Source organism: Sceloporus undulatus, chromosome 2, assembly GCF_019175285.1.
Source record: "Sceloporus undulatus isolate JIND9_A2432 ecotype Alabama chromosome 2, SceUnd_v1.1, whole genome shotgun sequence".
In the NCBI taxonomy this organism is placed as follows: domain Eukaryota; kingdom Metazoa; phylum Chordata; class Lepidosauria; order Squamata; family Phrynosomatidae; genus Sceloporus; species Sceloporus undulatus.
The window spans coordinates 73,654,252-73,673,994 of NC_056523.1; the positions used below are offsets into that span (position 1 = coordinate 73,654,252).

The following is a 19,743-nucleotide window of genomic DNA, read 5'->3' on the forward strand; positions in this document are numbered from 1 at the left end:
TGTTGTTGTTGAGCGAGATACTACTTTTTAAAAAAAACCGTATTGTCTAAAATGAAGCTTTATGTATACAGATTATTATTGGTATTAGTATTAGTGTAATACAGATATGGAATACAGCTGAATGTAATACAGATTTGTGGAATAGAAGGACTTTCACAGCCGGCATCCATAGTTTTTTCTGGGCTTTTCAGGCTGGGCTTTTCGGCTATTCTAGAAGAACTTATTCCTGACATTTCGCAGCATCTTTGACTGGCATCTTCAGAGAATGCTGCATGGAAGAGGTAGGGTATATTATATTATATTATCTTAATATACACATGTTGGTTGAGAGGAGAGCAGAGATTTACATGTTAATCTTGAACACCTGGACAACTTCCAACAGGAAACAGAAAACCCTTAAAGTAAACGATGTTTGGCTACCAGTCTGAAAAACACCCAAATCAAGAGTGTGGTGGAGTCTCCCTCCTTGGAGGTTTTTAAACAGAGGCTGGGTGGCCATCTGTCGGTATGCTTTGATGGTGAGTTCCTGCATGGCAGAATGGGGTTGGACTGGATGGCCCTTGTGGTCTTTCTAACTCTACAAGTCTATGATTCTAAGACCAAACAAATGCAAATGAAAACCACCCAGGATGAGGGTTTTTCCAGCAGACAATTTATTTATTATTAATAACCTTTATTATGAAGCGCTGTAAATTTACACAGCGCTGTACATGCAATCCTTTTAGTTAGACGGTTCCCTGCCCTCGCTTACAATCAAAAGACATGACACAGAAGGAGAAAGGAGTGGTGATGGGAAATGGTAAGAGGTCCAGCAGTTCCTCTCAACCTCCGAGGCCTGGACCAGCGATGGACTGAGGGAGGGCTTGGCTTCAAATGGAAGGTTAATCATTATCCAGGAAAATACATACTGTATTTTCTGGCGTATAGACTACTTTTTAAGCCAGGAAAAAACCTTCACAAAAGTCGGGGGTCGTCTTATACGCCGGGTGTTCATCTATAGGGGGGTGCAAAAAATTCCAAGCTGGACTGGAGAATCTGCAGTCGCCGCATATGGTAGGGGAGCTCAAAATGGCCACAGCCACATCCCCTCCATATGTGGCAACCTATGAAAGCCGGAAGGGAAGCTGTACAAGTACGGTAGAATAAACTTGGACAGGGGGCTGGGCAGGCAGGGAGAGTGACCAATCCAAGCAGCTTTGCATACAATAAGTTTTCCTGCTAAGTACTGCATGTCATAAGCATTTGAATTAAAATTACCTTATTGAAATCAAATCTGATTTTTTAATTTTTATTTGGTTGTGTGTCGGAGAGGGGTAGTCTTTACGGCGAGTATAATCCCAAATTCTATATTTTACTGGAAGTTGGGGGTCGTCTTATACGCCCAGTCGTCTTATATGCCGGAAATACGGGTACTCACAAGTAGGATAATGCATATACAGTACACTAGGAATCAGGAAATGGATCGTAAACAGCCAACAACAGAACATCAGATAGTAAGCGACAATTATGCGATGCCTGGGAAGGCTTCTCTGAATAGGATGGTTTTCAACTCCGTTTTGAAGCTGGTTATGAAGTGATGGCTCTTGCTTGTGGGGAGAAGGTTCCAGGAGTGGGGGCAGCAAGTGAAAAAGGGGCGAATCCGGGATGGAGCAGAGGAAATCCTGGGCTGAGACGGAACCCTTGACTACCAGAACGGAGGGCCCTGGTGTGTGAAGGTGAGGAGAAGAAGGTCTGATAAGTAAGGAGGGGGCCAGTCCATGGAGGGCTTTGAATGTCGACAGCAGGAGCTTATAATGAATGGGAAAGGGAGAGGGAGCCAGTGGAGGGATGCCAACACAGGAGGAATGTGGTCAGAGCGGTGGGTGGAAGTGATAATGCGTGCAGCTGAATGCTGGACAGAGTTAAAGGACGGAGGTGAGAAAAAGGAAGCCCAGCCAGGAGGAATTACAGTAATCAAGTTGTGAGATCACTAGGCAGGACCAGGATCTTGGCAGTAGAGGCGGAGAGATATGGTCGGATTTTGGCAATATTTAACAAAAAAATCTACAAGCCTTGGCTGTGGTCTGGTCTTGAGGGTACACGACAGAGAAGAGTCAAAGATAAACCAGAATGCGGGCTTGCTGGACTGGTTGAATGGAAATGTTGTCCACAGAGACAGAAAGGAGTGTGTTGAGTTGGGCTTAGGAGGAAAGACAAGAGCTCCGTCTTTGGACATGTTGAGCCTCAAACGCCGATGGCGCATCCACTGTGAGACAGCTGTAAGGCAAGATGAGACTTGCTGTTCAAGCCTTGGAGAAGGTCAGGGGCAGAAAGATAACAGCTGGGTGTCATCGGATACAGATGGTAGGAAAAACCAAAAGAGCTGATGATTTTCCTAAGGACAGTGTGTAGAGAGAAAAACAGAAGGGGACCCAGAACAGAGCCCTGGGGAACTCCAAACAGATAAGGGAACAGGAGGAGAAGAAGTCCGACCCCCTGCAACTACTGCAAAAGATCTGCCAGACAAGTAAGATCTAAACCAGTCGAGAACAGAGTCTGAGAACCCAAGGTCAGGAGTATATCAACTAGAAGACAGTGATCAACGGTTTTGTCAAAGGCTGCAGACGATCAAGAAGGATGAGAACAGAGTAAAGGCCATTGGCTTGGCCTGTAAAAGGTCATTCGGTCTTAGTGAGAGCTGTCTCTGTAGAATGCCTTGGGCGAAACCAGACTGAAAGGGATCGAGAATGGAGTTGGCTTCAAGAAACTCAGGCAGCGCAATAACAACCCGTTCCAAAACCTTAGAAAGAAAGGGGGAGAAGAGAAATCGGAGATAGCTAGACAGAGAGGAGGGGTCAAGAGAAGGTTTTTTCAGATTGGGGAAATGAGAGCATGTTTGAAGTCCGCGGGAAGGAGCCTGTAGAGAGAGAGAGATTGAGATATGGAGAAGCGAGGCAGGAAAGGAGGGAGCTAGAGATTAGAAGACGGTGGAATAGGATCAAGAGGACCGGTAGCAGGTTTGGAAGAATTCAGAAGTGTAGAGAGTTCATCCAAGAGGCGGAGGAAAGACAGAAAATTTGTAGGCAAGGCGATAGAAGATTAAGAGAGAAGAAGAATCAGAGGGGACTATCTCAGACGCGAATAGTGGTAATCTTAGAGTGAATAGTTAGCAAAGTCATTAGGAGAGAAGATGAAGAGACAGGGGAGAGGAGGTTTAAGCAAGTGTTGAAGGTGGAGAACAAACGCTGTTTTATGTAATACAGATTATTATTGGTATGTTTTAGTAGTAATACAGTATGGAATACAGCTGAATGTAATACAGATTTGTGAAGTAGAAGACTTTCACAGCCGGCATCCATAGTTTTTCTGGGCTTTTTCAGGTGGGCTTTTCAGGCTATCTAATTAAGTAGACACCCTGAGGCCTTGCCATTCAACAAGAAATATACACGATTAACATATAAATCACTTCCTCTCAACCAACAGTATATATCCCCACTCACTTTCATGCCAGCATTCTCTAAAGATGCCACACAGCAGCTGGCAAACCTCAAGAAGAAACTCTTCTACACATGGCCTCATAGCCTGAGAAACCCCATAAAACTATAGAACTTAGGTCAACTGTGGAGCCTCACAAACACACGGCAAAGCCCCTTCTTCTGGCCTGCAATGCTTATTACTTATTACATCAGTCAACATATAATCCATTACCCAACAAACCCAATTGCATAAATTCTTTCAGCAGGTAACCCAAAAACGCAACTTAGGTCCCAAACACATTGCAGAATAATCCAGTTTGAGACCTCTTTAGCTGCCCTGGCTCAGTGTTAGGGAATCCTGGGCATTGTAGTTTAAATTGTGGCACCAGAGCTCTCTGACAGAGAAGGCTAGATGTCTCACAAAACTACAGTTCCCCGAATTCCCTATATTGAGCAAGGGCAGTTAAAGCAGTCTCAAAACTGGATTATTTCTGCAATGTGTTTGGGACCTAAGTTGCATTTTTGGGTCACCTTTTCTGGAAGAATTCATGCAATCGGGTTGTTGCCATAAGTCAGAAAGACTGGAAAGCAGACAACAGTACAGTTTACCCAGCTTTTCTGGGGAAGGGGAGTTTCATTTTTCTAATTCAGTGAGCTGCTCAATTCTATGGTATAGCCTCAGAATATGATATTGAGAATTTAAGAATCCAAGATAATATTGGTTACTCATGGGAAAAGTGGGATTGTCTGTCTATTAATGGCCATGACTGCAGTGAGGGCTGAAGGTGGATGATATTGTCTGGGAGTAAAAAGCCCTTCTTAGAAGACTCTCCTTACTTTTTAAAAAAAAGGAACGACCTTAGATTGTATGGAAATGCACTTCAAAGCAAAATATGCTTGAGAAGGAGGCTCAGAGAGTGAGAGAAACAGTGGGGTTGTGGTGAGAGACTTTATCCGTACCATGACTACTGGGCTTGAGCAGGTTGAAAACTTAAGTATTAATTCCCATTTTTCTCTTCTTCATTTGAACCAGTTGGTTGTGATAAAGCTTGCTCTTGATGTCTAAATTCACAAAACTTCATCAATCAAGTCCTCCACTATGGAATTGTGCTTCAGACTCCAAACTCAAATAACCAAGCATGCATGCCCCCAAAAGCATAAATGCTTCCAGAGTTTCTGCTTCAAAATCTAAGGGATGCCTTGCAGTTTTGTCTGTTGGCCCACTATCTGTGTGCTTCAGTTTGGATACAGATGGTACATCTATAGGCATCTGGTGGTTTGATTAGGAAGGCATTGTTTTTCCCCAGTAAAATGATGGAATGTGTCAATACATGCCATGTAATTTGTAGTCTGGAGTTACACTGAAAAACTGCTACACTGAAAACTTTCTGCCCATTGTTACTTACTGTGTTTATGGATTTCTGTATCCACAGGGGTTGAATGGTATTCTCCCTTATATCTTTTGGGCAGCTCCATAATGATTGAATTGGGCATTGGGTGCTTTATAAGAAGCCCAGTCCCCTTCATGAACCTTATCAATTAGGGTTCCCAGAATTCCATAGCACTGGCCATGGAAGTTAGTGTCAACACAGATTATTTCTGCAGTGCAGATGCAGCAGAGTCACGAGAGAACCACAAAAAAGAATCATATTTTATATTCCTGTCTGAAAATTCTCTGATCTAGCATAACAGTTCATGTCATTTTCATTTATTTATGCAATAAATAACTTAGTGTAAACTTTGAGAACAAATCCTTCTCTTCTTTGAGTTCAGAAATTGATGGAATTACATCCATGTACTCTACTGCACACCATAGGGACGCCGGGTAATGCAGATGAGATGGACCCTTTCTTGAGTCTTAAGTAACTAGACCTAGAACAAATAGGCACTAGCATTACAACATAGCTTCCATCTCAGCCTGAAAGATATTCTTTTCTGTAACATAATAAATGAACTGCTAATAAATATTTCTCTTTTTTCATTTTTAATTCATATTTCCATTGCCACTTTAAAAAAAAAAAGAGTCAAGCATATCTATTTAACCAGCCCTTGCTGTTCCAGTACATAAGTGAATAAGACGAGGTATATCAAGAATTTATCAGCTCAACTATCACAAAAACACTAACTTGCCTATACACCACAGTTAATTTACTTTGTAGGGAATTTTTATGTTTCAGAGAGCTTATTTGTTATGGGTGAAAGATAAGTTATTTTCCTATGACAATTCTGCAGAAATTATACTTCTGATAATTAAAAACCCCTAAAACCCTAAATAGTTAATTTTAAAAACTAATCAGAAAATGTTCTTCTTTTATTCTAAAATACAGTGGGCCCTTGGTATCCGCTGTGGTTTGGTTCTGCCCCCCGACGGATACTCAAGTGTCATTAAGACAATGGCAAAGTAAAATGGTGTTCCATATTTAAAATGGAAAAAAAAATCAAGGTTTGCTTTTTGGATTTTTGGGAGGAGGGGTATTTTAAGCCATGGTGGTAGAATCCATGGATGCCGAATCTGCGGGTATAGCGGGCTAACTGCACATGTCCTTTAAAACAGCGACATTTGCTTCCATAAATTTAGTTTAGTTAAAATCTAGAGAATCAGATAATGCAGTTGCAACAATATTCTTAGTCTATGGCCTGTTGGCTACAAATACACAGGAGTGAAGTCCTAGCAATAGTAAATATTTGCTGTGCAGAAGACAATACACTAGTCAAAATCATATATGCTTCACTATATCAGAAGAGCTCTGCATCTTAAAGTGAATTTAATTACCACCACTGCTGCCATTCCAACCATGAATTTCAGGTTCGGGAATTTCCTAAAGAGTCCCAACTGTGCAATTGCAGCAATAGGTTGAATTGAACACTGCCTAATAATGGAGGTTCCCTCCTTACACTACTGCTATTTTCCTTTAATTATGTCCATTCTATTGAAAAGCAATACCACAAAGATTTATCCATTGAAAACAATGAACATTACTCCTAGACTAAATTGTAATTTGTTGTAATATAAACTCACTTAAGGCATCAGATCCCATCTGATCTTGAAAACAAGTATGGTTACCTCTGGTTGGTACATGGGCCTTTCGTATTAAAAAAAGAAAGAGAGAAATAGCTTTCTGCTTCCTCCCCACATAACATCATAGTACTTCCATTCTCCCTCCCGAGGGGAGATGTTTGTAAAAGCATGGTTTTTGCCAAACGGATTTTCCCAGCAGGACAAAAGGCATGTATTTACAATTCTTGAGCTTGGAAACAGAACGGTGTGTTTGAGGGCTATAAGGATGTAATCAGAAAGCCGCTTCTATTTCATTGCCTCTCTCTTTCTTTTTTAATGTGACATGGCTCTTGGATAGAAACTACCAGGGAATACAGTGTGCCCTTTATATCTGCTGGGATTTTGATCCAAACCCCTCGTGGATAACAAAATCTGTGGATGCTCAAGTCCCATTAAATACAACGGCACAATAAAATGTGTGTCCCTTGTATAAAATGGCAAAATCCAGGTTTGTATTTTGGAATTTATATATTTTAAAGATATTTTCAAACTGTGCATGCTTGAATTCGGGGATAAAAAAAATCTGTGGATATGGAGGGCTGACTTTACCAGGTGCTGTTGGCTATATTTCAGGGAAAGAATGGGCAAAACCCCCTCTGAATATTCTGTGCCTAGAAAAACCCTTTGAAACCGATGGGGCTGCCAAAAGTCAACAGGAAAAATGAAAGGCGCATACACACATATACCTAATCAAGTGGGCTCAGATCACCCTACTCAGTTTGCCAAACTTCTGTGCAACAGGTGGCGGTGGGGGGGAGGGGGATGATGCTCTGTGGCTAGAAATTTCTGTTTATTCTGACTGGTAGCATTTTTTCAGAGTCTAAAAACGAGCTCTTCTCAGTCCTACTTCTTTAGCTGCTTTTAACCGGGCTCCTAGATTAAAAGGGGGCATTTTGATGTAAAGCAAAGCACTGCAGTGATGGGCAACAACTCATAATTAACATAACAGGGGTGGGCTGGGCAACTTAATGAGTCAGGGAAACGAGCTTTTAATGTGAGACCCTTCAGAATTCATGCAGAATGCAAAAAAAAAAAAAAATTGTCCAAAAAGGTTTTAAACAACTAGAAATGGCTTGCACTTCACTTCTGCTTTTAAAAATGGATACTATTATCTTAAACAGTGCAAACAGGTCCTGCATATTATTTAAAAGGCAAATCACCGCTCCTAGAGACTTCTTCTTGTTCTTCTTGTTATTGTTGTGTGCCTTCAGGTCATTTCTGACTTATGGCGATGCTAAGATGAACCTATAATAGAGTTTTCATGGCAAGATTTGTTCAAAGGAGGTTTGCCATTGCCTTTCCCTGAGACTGAGAGCATGTGACTTGCCGAAGGTCACCCAGTGGGTTTCATGACCGAGCTTGGAATTGAATCCTGATCTCCAGAGTCATAGTCCAACACTCAAACAACTACACCATGCTGGCTTTCTACCACAGACAATTCAACCTTTTTGCTAGACAAATGCAACCAGGGCCCACAGAAACAGCCTTGGAGGCTATATGAACCCCAGGGTGTCACTCTGCCCATTTCTGATATACAGTTCGCCCTCCTTATCCACAGATTTTTTATCCATGGATTCAAGCATCCACGTCTTGAAAATATATTTTTAAAAAGTATAAATTCCGAATAGTAAACCTTGATTTTCCATTTTGCTTTGCCATTATATTTAATGGGACTTGAGCATTCACGGATTTTGTTATCCACGGGGGATCCTGGGACCAAACCCCAGTAGGTAACAAGGTTCCACTGTACATGAATAAAGACACAAAAAGCACAATGTCTAATTTCTAAAAGAAAGGGTTAATGCTTAATCTTTTGTTCACGCTAAGCAGCAAACTATCTGCAAGCAGGCACTCCTACAAGGGAATGACAACAGTTAATATTTCCTGGCCGGGTGGTATAATACCCTCTACTTCAAAGTGGCTACAGGGTGGATGAGATAGCAGAGGCTGACAGAAGTCAGGATAGGTTCACCACCACAGCCCTAAGGTGAACCTATCATGGGGTTTTCTTGGAAATTTTCTTCAGAGGGGGTTTGCCATTGCCTCCCTCTGAGGTTGACAGTGTGACTTGCTCAAGGTCCCCTGGTGGGTTTACATGGCTGAGCCAGGATTAAAGTTATAGTTTAACACTCAAACCACTATATCAAGCTGGCTCCCTATAAACTCAATCAAGGAAACCAAAGCCCTGAGTCTGCAAGACCTGACCAGGGCTGTTGATGACAGGTAACTTGGAGATCTCTCATTCATATGATTGCATAAGTTGAAGAAAACGGCAGTTAACAACAACAACAGGTATGCAAAGGGATCTTGTAGCATACTTGAGACAAACTGAAAGGAAGAAGCTGGTAGCAAGAGCTTTTCTAGACTTGATCCTACTTCTCCATGCATCTAAGGAAGCAGGCTCTATTCTATGAAAGCTCATGCTACCCGCTTCTTTCTTTCTGTTAGTCTCAACGGTGCTACAAGATGTCTTTGCATACTTATTTTTCAGACAAACTCAGCTGTGTCTTTGAATTCTAACAGGATAAAATTACATCTCCCAGAATTCCGTAGCATTGAGCCAGGCACTGAAAAGAAGACAAATAAATGGGTTCCACTGCAAATGAAGCTTGACCTTTCTCTATAAGTCTGAGGCTGTTGTATTTTGGCCATATAATGAAAAGACAGAATTACTATTTGGTAAGCTGAACGGCAGTAGGAAGAGAGGAAGACCATACTCTAGAAGTATAGATTCAATCAGAGAAGTGGCAGCTCTGAGTCTGCAAGACCTGAGGAAGGCTGCTGATGACAGGGTGACCTGGAGCTCTCTCATTCATAGGGTCACCATAAGTCAAAGTGACTTGACAGCTGTTAACAACAAAAAACTAGGTAAGATCCAGCTATGTTGACCACCTGCTGAATTAAACAGCTATGTTTCATTCCAAGTTGTAAGGATAAAATTTGAAAGAACATGTTCACCCACCAATGTCAAAGATTTTTCTAATATAAAATTAATGTTTTGCAATATATTCAAATCCAAAGGGCTAATTACTGAGCAGGTCTAAAAAAGCTGATCTGTTGCAGAGGTCAGATTGCTGTAATACTTATGGCTCATTTCACCCAAAAATGTCTTGATAGAAGGTTCTGTCCCAAATGACTGTTAATTATTACTATTAATAAACAATGTGAATTCTTCTATGCTGATATTTCCTTTTTAATAATGTTTTTCATTTTGATTTTTAAAAAATTACACAATGAAAAGTAGAACAAAGAACAACACAAAATAACATTTGTTGCATAGGACACAATCTGGTTATTCATGGTATAAATAAATAAATAAATAAATGGTAGTTCTTGAAAGAAAACAAGGAGAAAGGGGTACAAAAATGGAATATATCTCATATACAAAGCATACATTGTTTTAATTCTGAGTAAAGATCTTAACAGTATTCAGTAAAGCATACTGTACCTAATCGGATTACTTGAGCAACAATGTACAAATCTTTCTTCATATCCTTGCTGCTGAGATCCTAACAAATTGGGGAAAAATATAAATATCAACTTCTACAATACTTTCATTAGAATATATAGCACTTACAAAGAGAAAGCTACATATGTGTAACACTAACTTTCATATACAGTGACAATATGAAGATCAGGACAAAGAAACAAAAACATTTTTTTTCATTGCAGATTTGTAATCCCATTTTTTGCACAAATTAAGTTTTAAAAATTGATTCAAAAATTTAAGTGTCAATAGTAGTAAAAATGGCAGAAAGCCCTATATTCTCACACAGCAGGGAGAAAACAATTGAAATGATTTGTTCTTGCATGTAAGAACAAAATAAGTGAAAATTTACATCTCTGTAATTATTGTTTAAATGATGTGAAAACATTTATACTTTTTGAGCCAAAATTCTGTTGATGCATAATGAATGGATAACTCTACCAGCATAGGAGGTGGTGCAATAGCAGCAGAAGGGGGAAAAGCCATCAGTGATGGCCATGAAAAGACAAAGTAATCCTTGATTACCACTTGGCTTGCCTTCCCTTAACACTGTTGTATGATCCCGGAAATGTGCAAATGCTAGCATAATGGACCATTGTGCTAGCACAGTGTATCAGTACTATCTTGGTCTTTCATGCTAAATACAGTATACCCAACAGTAACATCTTCTAGGTTATCTGTAATGTACAGTATTGCATACTGAACAGCAGAAACGTTTAGCTTTAATAAGAAACTAATGAACACATTTACTTAATGAATTCATATCCTGCTGTTAAATAGAGAACTATATTCAATGTAACTAAAAATAATCTATAACATATCATGTAACAACAAAGGCCAATATAGTGGAAACCAAGTTGGTGAGGAAGGCTAGAGCTTGACACACTCGACAGAGGAGATCAAAACACAAGTAGAATTTGTGGATCTTCAACCACAGCTTTCTTCAAAAATGCATTAAATTCCTGCTGGAAGGCTGGGATAGGGATCTTGTTCTCTGCACCCAGGTCATATCATCTTTTTTGTGTCATCATGGATAAAGAACTGCTTTCATGCCTACCAGCCATATTTCCATTAGATTGAGGACACAGAATAGGGTAACCAAAACTTGTCTAAATATCAAGATGGCTTACAAGTGGTTCCTAAAGTCCTAGGCTATTATGTCTTTAATGGCTAGCACCATCACTTTGAACAGAATATGGAAACAAGTAGAAAACAGAAATAGTAAAGGATAGAGTTATATGACTGAACAACCAGGCTTAGCCAAAACTTTAGCCAGATGAGCTGCCTCACTTAGACCACCTGAAGTTTACAGACGCAAAGGCAGTATCCTATAAAAAAAATGTAGATTTCAATTAATTTTAATTTCCCCAAATTTTAATCTTTTGGACAAAGATTGAACAGGTATTTTGTGGCTTCAGCATTCCCAGACATTTCACACCTGTACAATTGTGGCAAAAGCAATTAGCTTCTCTAAATAACCTTTGTTCTTGCTATGAAAGAGCATACGCATGTTAGTAACAGTAGAGGTGGGTGAGCAAATGACTTTGGTAGTCAAATATCAGAAATCAGACAAGTAAAAAACCCTGTATCCGGATAAACCACAAGATCATGCCAAAAAGAATTATAAGAATTATCCTGAAACAAAATACATGATATTTTCTGTATTGCTCCCCAAATGTCCACTAGCAACCCAACACTGTTGTAAAGACACTACAGGTGGCTTGTAGACTGTCCTCTAAATTGTAGAGTGAGCCCTACCCCACTCCATTTGGTCCATGAACCATCATTGGGAAATAATACATTTTCAGCCACAAATAATGGGATCAGAACGCTCCAGTGCTCAGTATAAAGATACAGTGGGCCCTTGGTATCCACTGGGGTTGGGTCCCAGGACCTCCCGTGGATAAAAAAAAATCCATGGATGCTCAAGTCCCATTAAATACAATAGCATAGAAAAATGGTGTCTTTTATATACATAAAATATTAAAACACAGTTTCTATCCATTTATTGAAAATCTAAGTCAGAACACACTTATTCAACTCCTCTTAGTACTGGCTATGCTAAATATAGGTTAACTAATTATTTCCCTCACTGTAGCAACATTTGCAAGCTATGTTTGTCTACAAACGTATACAAGACACCAAAACACCATCCTAATTTCATGCTTCATTAGAAATAATGGCCACAATAAATGCCAGACAAGTGCAGCAGGAAAAAGAGTGTTTCCCCATTCAATTTTAAAAGCTGATTTTAAATGTACTACTGCTCCATTACCGCTGAACACACTGTAAGCAAACTGAAAACTAACATGTCATACAGCTTTAACATATAATTATTATTCCCAATACAGAGAATATTAAATTACATTTTTATCTGGTTTCAGATGTAACACAGGTGCTGTACAGACCGGCGCTTTGCGCCGGCCTGCCACGCATATTAGGGTTCCCTCAGGGCCTCCTTTCCAGATGCCCCACAATCCTAGTACGTTGCAATGGTGGCGCCCTTTCTACATGGGTGCCGCCATTACGACATCACAGCTGCGCCGACTCCAAATGGGGCAGACGTGACATCTTGGTGCTGCTGAAGGGAGCCTGTGGCGCCCTTTCAGTGGCGCTGGAAGGAGTTCCGAAATGGAGCTCCTTCCTTTGTGTCACTGGCACAGCCTTTACATGGCTGTGCTAGTGACACAAAGGAGAAATTAAGTGGCCCCTTTCTCCCTTCCCCTGCCACTGTCGGGGTGTCCTTGGGGCATGAAGCCCTAAGGACACCCCTTTCCAGGCTGCAGGGAAGCAGCCTTTTGCCGCTTCCCCGCGGCCTGGAAAAGTGGCGGATCGGGGCCTCAGGGCTGCCGCTGTGGCAGCTGAGGCCCTGATCCATCGGGGAAAGGGGCGGGTGCAGGCCACCCCAAAGTTTATTTAACTCAGCTGTGTTGGCCATGCTTCCACATAACACTAAACTACATTTTGCCTTAACCACAGGTTTGATGAACTGATTTGTTGTTGTTAACTACCCTCGAGTCCACTCCAAGTCATGGCAATCCTGTGGATTAGGCATCTCCAAGACCCCCTCTGTCTTCATCTGCTCTTCTCAGGTTCTGTAAATTCAGTTCTATGACTTCCCTATCAGGGAAGTTTTGATTTCTGAGCAAAGTCTGACTAGTTTGTGAAGCTTCAGTGCTGGGTTGTACTGAAAAGTCAGGAGAAGCCACTGAAGCTCCTCAGAGCCTAAATAATCTGAAACACTAATGAAGTACATTCATTGGGCTGTCTTCTGCCTCTGCTTCAGCATCCTCCTCAAAACATTCCAGAATCATGCCCAAGTCACAGCAGTCACTGAAAAGGGAGAGTCTCAGGTTGCTGGAATAGAAGTCTGTCAAAATGCTGAAGCACTAGGTCTTCATTAGTCTGCCTGGCAGATTCTTCAGTCTTCACAGCAATGCCTTCGGTGAACTCTTCATTAATAAAGGGGTACACCATTAATTAATAAATTGGTGAATTAGATAATTAAAAGCAGTGAAACAGCATGACACAGTCCTGCAGTGCACTGTGCCTATTAACAAATCAACTGGTCTATTTGGATAAGATGGCCTTTAATGTTGGCTACCTGCCTTCAGCCTCAACTCTAATGTTAGAATATCAATTGCTTACAAAATCCCCAGAGAGACAGTCTGTATTATTAATATGCTGTATCTGGAAGATTCAATTTAAGAAACTGTGGGCAATAAATAAAAAAATTAAAATTAAAAAAAAACCAAGCCAAATTTCTGCAACTGGGGTTTTCAGCTGTGTGTTTTGGTTGCTAAGAATCATGGCCCAGAAAGTAAATGAGGGTTTTCCTATTTCTTCAAACAATATCAGCCACACTGTATCGTTCTTGGAGTCTGTCTCCTCATAGTCATAGGCATTTTGGAATTCAACTTGTCTGTCATGATGATGTGTGCCTGACAGTGAAAGGAAATTGTGCATGAAACTCTTGAAGAATGAAGTAATAGAGAACAAAGTTACCCCTATATGACTTAAACAACTTCTGAGCTTTTCCTGCTTACTCATAGCAGCATCCTGTTGCAAAACTCCATGGCTTCAACTTTTGGGACTATAATGCAGGGCATCTCTCCCCTAAGTCATTTAAGCTGGCCACCCAGGATTGTAGCATCGCTCCCCAGAATAGCCCTGAATACTTCTCTGTTGGCTATTGCTATGTTTAGCATGGTAATTCATCTAAACAAATCAACAGTGTTATGTGCAGTTCAACCAATGTCTGAACACAAGCTAGCCTGCAAAGAAGGCCGCCCACCTCGGCGGGATGGCCCGGTTGCCACGAGGGGAGAGCCGTGGCTTGCTGGCCATGCCCCTCCCCCACGCAGCACAGCCCCGAGAAGCCCGTTTGCAGGCGACCCAGGCTGCAGATTGGCCAGCGGCAGGCGGAGAGGGAGGCACTTCCGCACTACCACTTGGGACTACATGTCCCAATGTTCTCCGGGAGGGGGGCGGAAGTGCCTCCCAATTGGGCAGCATCATCCCATGGCCTTGTCTGTGATTGGGCGGGAGGCTGAGAGGTGGGCTCTCCACCCTATCCTGGCCTCTCATGGGAGGATAGGCCTATATTAGGCCACAAGGCACTCTGGACAGCACCATTATTCTCTCTGCTCGCCCACCCTTCTTCCCTCTTTGGGTACAGGGTTGTTGTCACAACTTCAAGGGCGGTTGCATAGGTCTAGGATCTGGTGGGCGTGGTTTCCAGGTCTGCGTAGCACTGGATTGGGAGTCCAGTGGAGACACGGGGGTGCTGAGAGCGATGTGGTGTTGCCATTGCGGGGGCACCATCGATGCAGTGTCCCCCGTTGGCAAGGGACGGAGATGTGAACAGTCGCATATGCGGAAATGAGCTCAATCACACGAGCGATTTCCAGAGAACAGATGGGAGGTTAACCAGTCTGTCCCTTGTCATCCCAAAGCTTGGCTGTGACCAAGCACTTGGGATCATCCAGGGGTTGATGGATGACAGATCCAGACCTCATGCATTGAAGCCAACCCTACGTTTTGGTTGTTTTAATTGTGTTAAATAAAGATGTGGCCGCTTCATCCCAATTCATGAGTGTTGTGCTTATTTGGCCTTGGCTCCCATCCAAGGCAATACATAATCTCCATGGAGCAATGGACCAAGAGCTGAAACCAGTGTGAAAATATTTGTTTTGCAAATCACAGTTTAAATTCACAGACAAAAGAAAAACCACAGTGGGTACATTTGCTCTATCTCATGAGGCAGCTGTTCTATTACAAAAAGGTGTTGCACCATGAAAACGAGAGTATTCTAATTAATGAAGAAGGTGAGTTCTGAGTACATGAAAACATAATTAGACAAGAAGCTAAAAACTGGTTTTGCTTTTTTGCCTATTTGATCTCTGGAATCCCAAACTATGGTGTGAGATCTTTCCCATGGTAACAAAAATAAAGAAAACACTGCACACTTTGAGCAAACATCTGAATCAAGCCTCAGTCTTCCCCAAAAGTTCAATAAATGGCAAAGAAAATAAAAAAGTGTTACATACTGTAAAAAGTGCACACATTCGGTCAATCTTCTCTGGATTCTTGGGTCCTCCATTTTTGTTTAATCTTACGAGAAACCTTTCACTGAAAAGCAAAATAAATGAAACGTATTGAGTTACCAACCATATATACATACTATGTAACATACTTAAAACATCTTTTCTGCCTGAGGTGAATGACAAAACAGTGTTCTCCTCTCCACCCCCCATTTGCCCCTCAAGCAAATCCTGGAATAACATTGAAGATGTTATAAACAAACTGTAGTGACTACATAAAGCCTGAACCACACGAAAGATAACAAAATAGAAAAATGCACTAACATACATCTTAAAGTGGCCTTTCCTAGCCAGCTACCTTTCAAACATATTGGAGTACAAACTGGGTAATCAGTCTGGCTGGGGAAAATGGGAGATGTAGTTCAAGCCATCTAGAAGACAATAGAATATGTCAAGCAGGTAATTCCTGGGCACAGGCATGCACAACCTGAGAGATCAGCCAAAGGTAAAGCAATAGGATTATAAATGAGCACTAATGAATTGATGAATCCCCAGGCAAGATTGTACTAAGCCAAACCTTTGAAAGAAAGAAATGTGGAGAGATGTGCCTTCCTCAGCTACTCCTAGCCTGAGGCCAAATGCACAAAAGCCAGGCATATATGTGCTCTGTGTGTGTGTGTGTGTGTGTGTGTGTGTGTGTGTGTGTGTAGGAGGAGACAGGAATGGTGAACGGCAATATCTATTTTTTTAAAAAAACGCTTCCCTCCAAGTCCCAGTTTTGGGGATAAGGTGGGCTGAAAATTAAAGTTGGTAAAGTTGATAATGTGGAGAGTACAAGGATGAAAAGGGGGAAAAAAAACCCTTCTCCAGTCTATCTCAGTACCAGTCCAGTGTACTTCCATCAGGACTCCCAAAAGCCTGTGAGAAGATTCAGCACCACCACCCTACTCCCAACAAGCCCAACCAGCTAAGTGTTTGCCAGCATCTCCTGTGAAACCCACCTCTGCTTTCTTTGGTTCTTGCCATCTCCTAGAGCACCTCATGAAACAAAGAGGTCACATATACAAAGGCAGGCTTTGGACAACAGGAAATGGGGATGTGCTGCTGCTGAGGACTCTTCTGCACAGCTTAGCTTGCTCACTGTTGGGGAGGAGATGGTCTTGCTAGGTCCTCAGCCAATAGTACATCTTCTACTGTGTCAGTGTCTTTCGAGGACCAGACACTGAATTTCCCTGATTCCAGTACCTGATTGTAATCTGCCCTGGGTCAGAATTCCTCAGTTCCACTGCCTGGATGGTTGGCTGGCAAAAGGAGCTTTGCCTTAGTGAGAAAATCAAACTCCTACTGTCCTCCTAAATTGGGTGGAGGACCCCTGTCCTCTTGAGTCCAGACTATGGTGCACGTCCTCCTGTTCCAATCCCTCTTGGGACTCACAATGGCAACAGGCAGAAATAGCACATTTACAGTCTCCATGCTCTGCCATTTGAGGCAACTGTCTAATCAAGCCTCATAGTAGGTTTGATCTTGAACATATGGTTAGAATTTCAATACACACACACAAACACACACACACACACGGTAAATCTAATTCACTGATGTGGATTTAACTTACTTTGGAAAATGACATTTTGTGATAATGATGTATAAGGCAGGTTGTCTGAGACAAATACATATCTCATGGTAGCCCCTAGATTAGATTACTGTAATATACTGCATATATGGGACTCCATTTGAAAAAAGGTCCAAAATGCAACAAGTGCAGAATTTAGAAACCAGATTGATCCCAGGTATCAGAAGCTCTTATCATATAAGAGCTAATCAGGCCTGGCTGCTCTCATTGATGGCATGTTTCCAACTGCAAATTCAAAGTTTGATTTTAACTTATAAGGTCTTAAACAGCTCAGAATTCCAATACCTTTCAGGACACCTCTCCCATCATGAAAGTGCCCATACTAAGAGAAAATCATCCAACGTCTTCCCTTAAGTGTCCCCTACGAGATAGACTTGGAGGTAGTAACAACAACAGCAACTACAAAAACAACATTTATTTATGTATTTGCCCAAAGGGCAAAACATCAGACATATATACTCAAGAACAAAACAATAAATTTAGATAAGAGTGCATGACTAGTTACCCAAGATTGTGAATCGAGATGTGCATCCTACTTAAAACAGTATAAGTGCTGACTGAATTCTCTTTGGATGGACAACTAGATGTGCCTTCATCATATGCTTATGGCTGTCAATTCAGCAAAATGATACTCAAGCATAATTTGCTTAAATACACTAAAGTCCTTGAGTGGATTTGGTTTTAGATGTATTTTGGAAAAGCTGAAAACATCTTAAACAAATTATTACTTTAATAATATGACTTCTCTACGTTCTTTAAGGGAAAAATTAATTTACAGCAACAATACTGATGCCAATAATATTGTTGTAGTTATCTTGGTCATCACAATCTATACTTAACTTTGTCTATAATCAGTGCCTAAATGCTGTCATTTTTGTTTATCAAGTGTGGAGTCTTATAAAGGAGCTTCAAGAACAATAGCCATATTAGTCTGTTGAAGCAATAATACAGATATCTTAAAGCGTGTTTCATTATGGCACCTCATGAGCTTTCACTATAGCCCACTTTATATTCCACGGTTCAGTTATACATGTACTGTATATATTCCTGAAATTCTGGATAATATTTCCAAAAATCAGATGAAGTAGACTATAGACAATGAAAGCTCATCCAACAATAAGCCTGTTGGTCTTAAGGGTACCATGAGATTCTGTTATTATGTGGCCCTTCTGTTTGTCCCTCTTCTCTTATTGAATGTTTTCATCAATAAGTTCCATTTGACCCTGACATTGGCCTCATTTTAGCACCAGATGAATATCTTTTTGTACTTATTTGAAGGTATTTGAAGGGGTGCAATTAGCTGATTTTCAGTATCAGCCTTAGGCCAATTGATCTTTTAATCCTCTCTTGTGGGAACTATTTATATGATATATTGATTGTACTGTTTAAATTTAATTTGCGCTATCAAAATGACCCAAAGATTATGTTACAAAAAGAGAATTATGAGAGTAATATTAATGTCTGTGCCTGTAGCAGAAGTACTATATTTTAATATTTAAAATTCTCCAAACTAAACAGTTATGCCTGGTCACATATTCCTCTGTTGCATATCAAAGTAAGTTCATTCAAAACACTCTCCTTTTTTTATTATATTTCTATGTCCTGGAGCTCAGCATGCACTAGTTAAAAGATTAAAAATAAACAATCTCTTGTCTAGAATCTACAGTTGAAATTCGGGTAATAATAATAATAATAATAATAATAATAATAATAATAATAATATTTATTTATATGTACCGCCTCTTCCAAGGATCGAAGCGGGATTACATCATTAAAATAATACAATGCACTGAACAATCAATAAAATACTAATACAGTGGACCCTTGTTATACGCTGGGGTTTGGTTCCAAGATCCCCCATGTATAACAAAATCCGTGTACAGTGGTGCCTTGGTTACGAAATTAATTTGTTCTGCCATTCCTTTCGTAACCCGAAAATTTCGTAACCCGAAACACTTTTCCGTTAGCACTGGAAAGCCTATAGCATTTGAATTTGCGCCGAAATGAATTTGTAACCCGAAAAATATTTCGTAACCCGAAACAGTTTTTGCCAATCCAACTTTTTCGTATCCCGGAAATTTCGTAACCCGATCATTTCGTATCCCGAGGCACCACTGTATGCTCAGGTCCCATTAGATATAATGACAAAGCAAAATGGTGTCCCTAATAAAAAATGAAACTCAAGGTTTGTATTGGAAATTTATACTTTTTTTAACATTTTCAAACCGTGTATGCTTGAATCCGTGTATAACAGATTCGTGTATAAGAAGGGCCGACTGTACTGAATTATACATCCCTATTAGTTCCTTAAAATCTCCAAACATCAATTCTATATACCATCATACTTACAGAGAGAGAGGTCTTAATCATCATCTATACCAAATTCGATGGAAGGCCACCATCACCGTACTAGTTAAAATTTCCCAACACTTCAAAGCAAAATACTTGATCAGTGTTTTGGAAATGTATGCAAAAATTATTTTGAGAATCCCCTGAACTGGGACAACCCTATTGCTGGATCTCTTGCAACAGGTTAAAAAAGGGCAAGATTTTCACTCCTAAGAAGGGTC

General features: G+C 40.8%; 1 protein-coding gene across 1 annotated transcript in view; it reads right to left on the minus strand.

The window, feature by feature from the left end:
* DOCK3 (dedicator of cytokinesis 3) overlaps window positions 1–19,743 on the minus strand; it is a 294,107-nt gene that overhangs the window by 153,611 nt on the left and 120,753 nt on the right. The window contains 3 exon segments of the mRNA XM_042447484.1: window positions 5,204–5,321; window positions 9,953–10,022; window positions 15,550–15,631. Coding sequence (XP_042303418.1) covers window positions 5,204–5,321; window positions 9,953–10,022; window positions 15,550–15,631 — 270 coding nt within the window.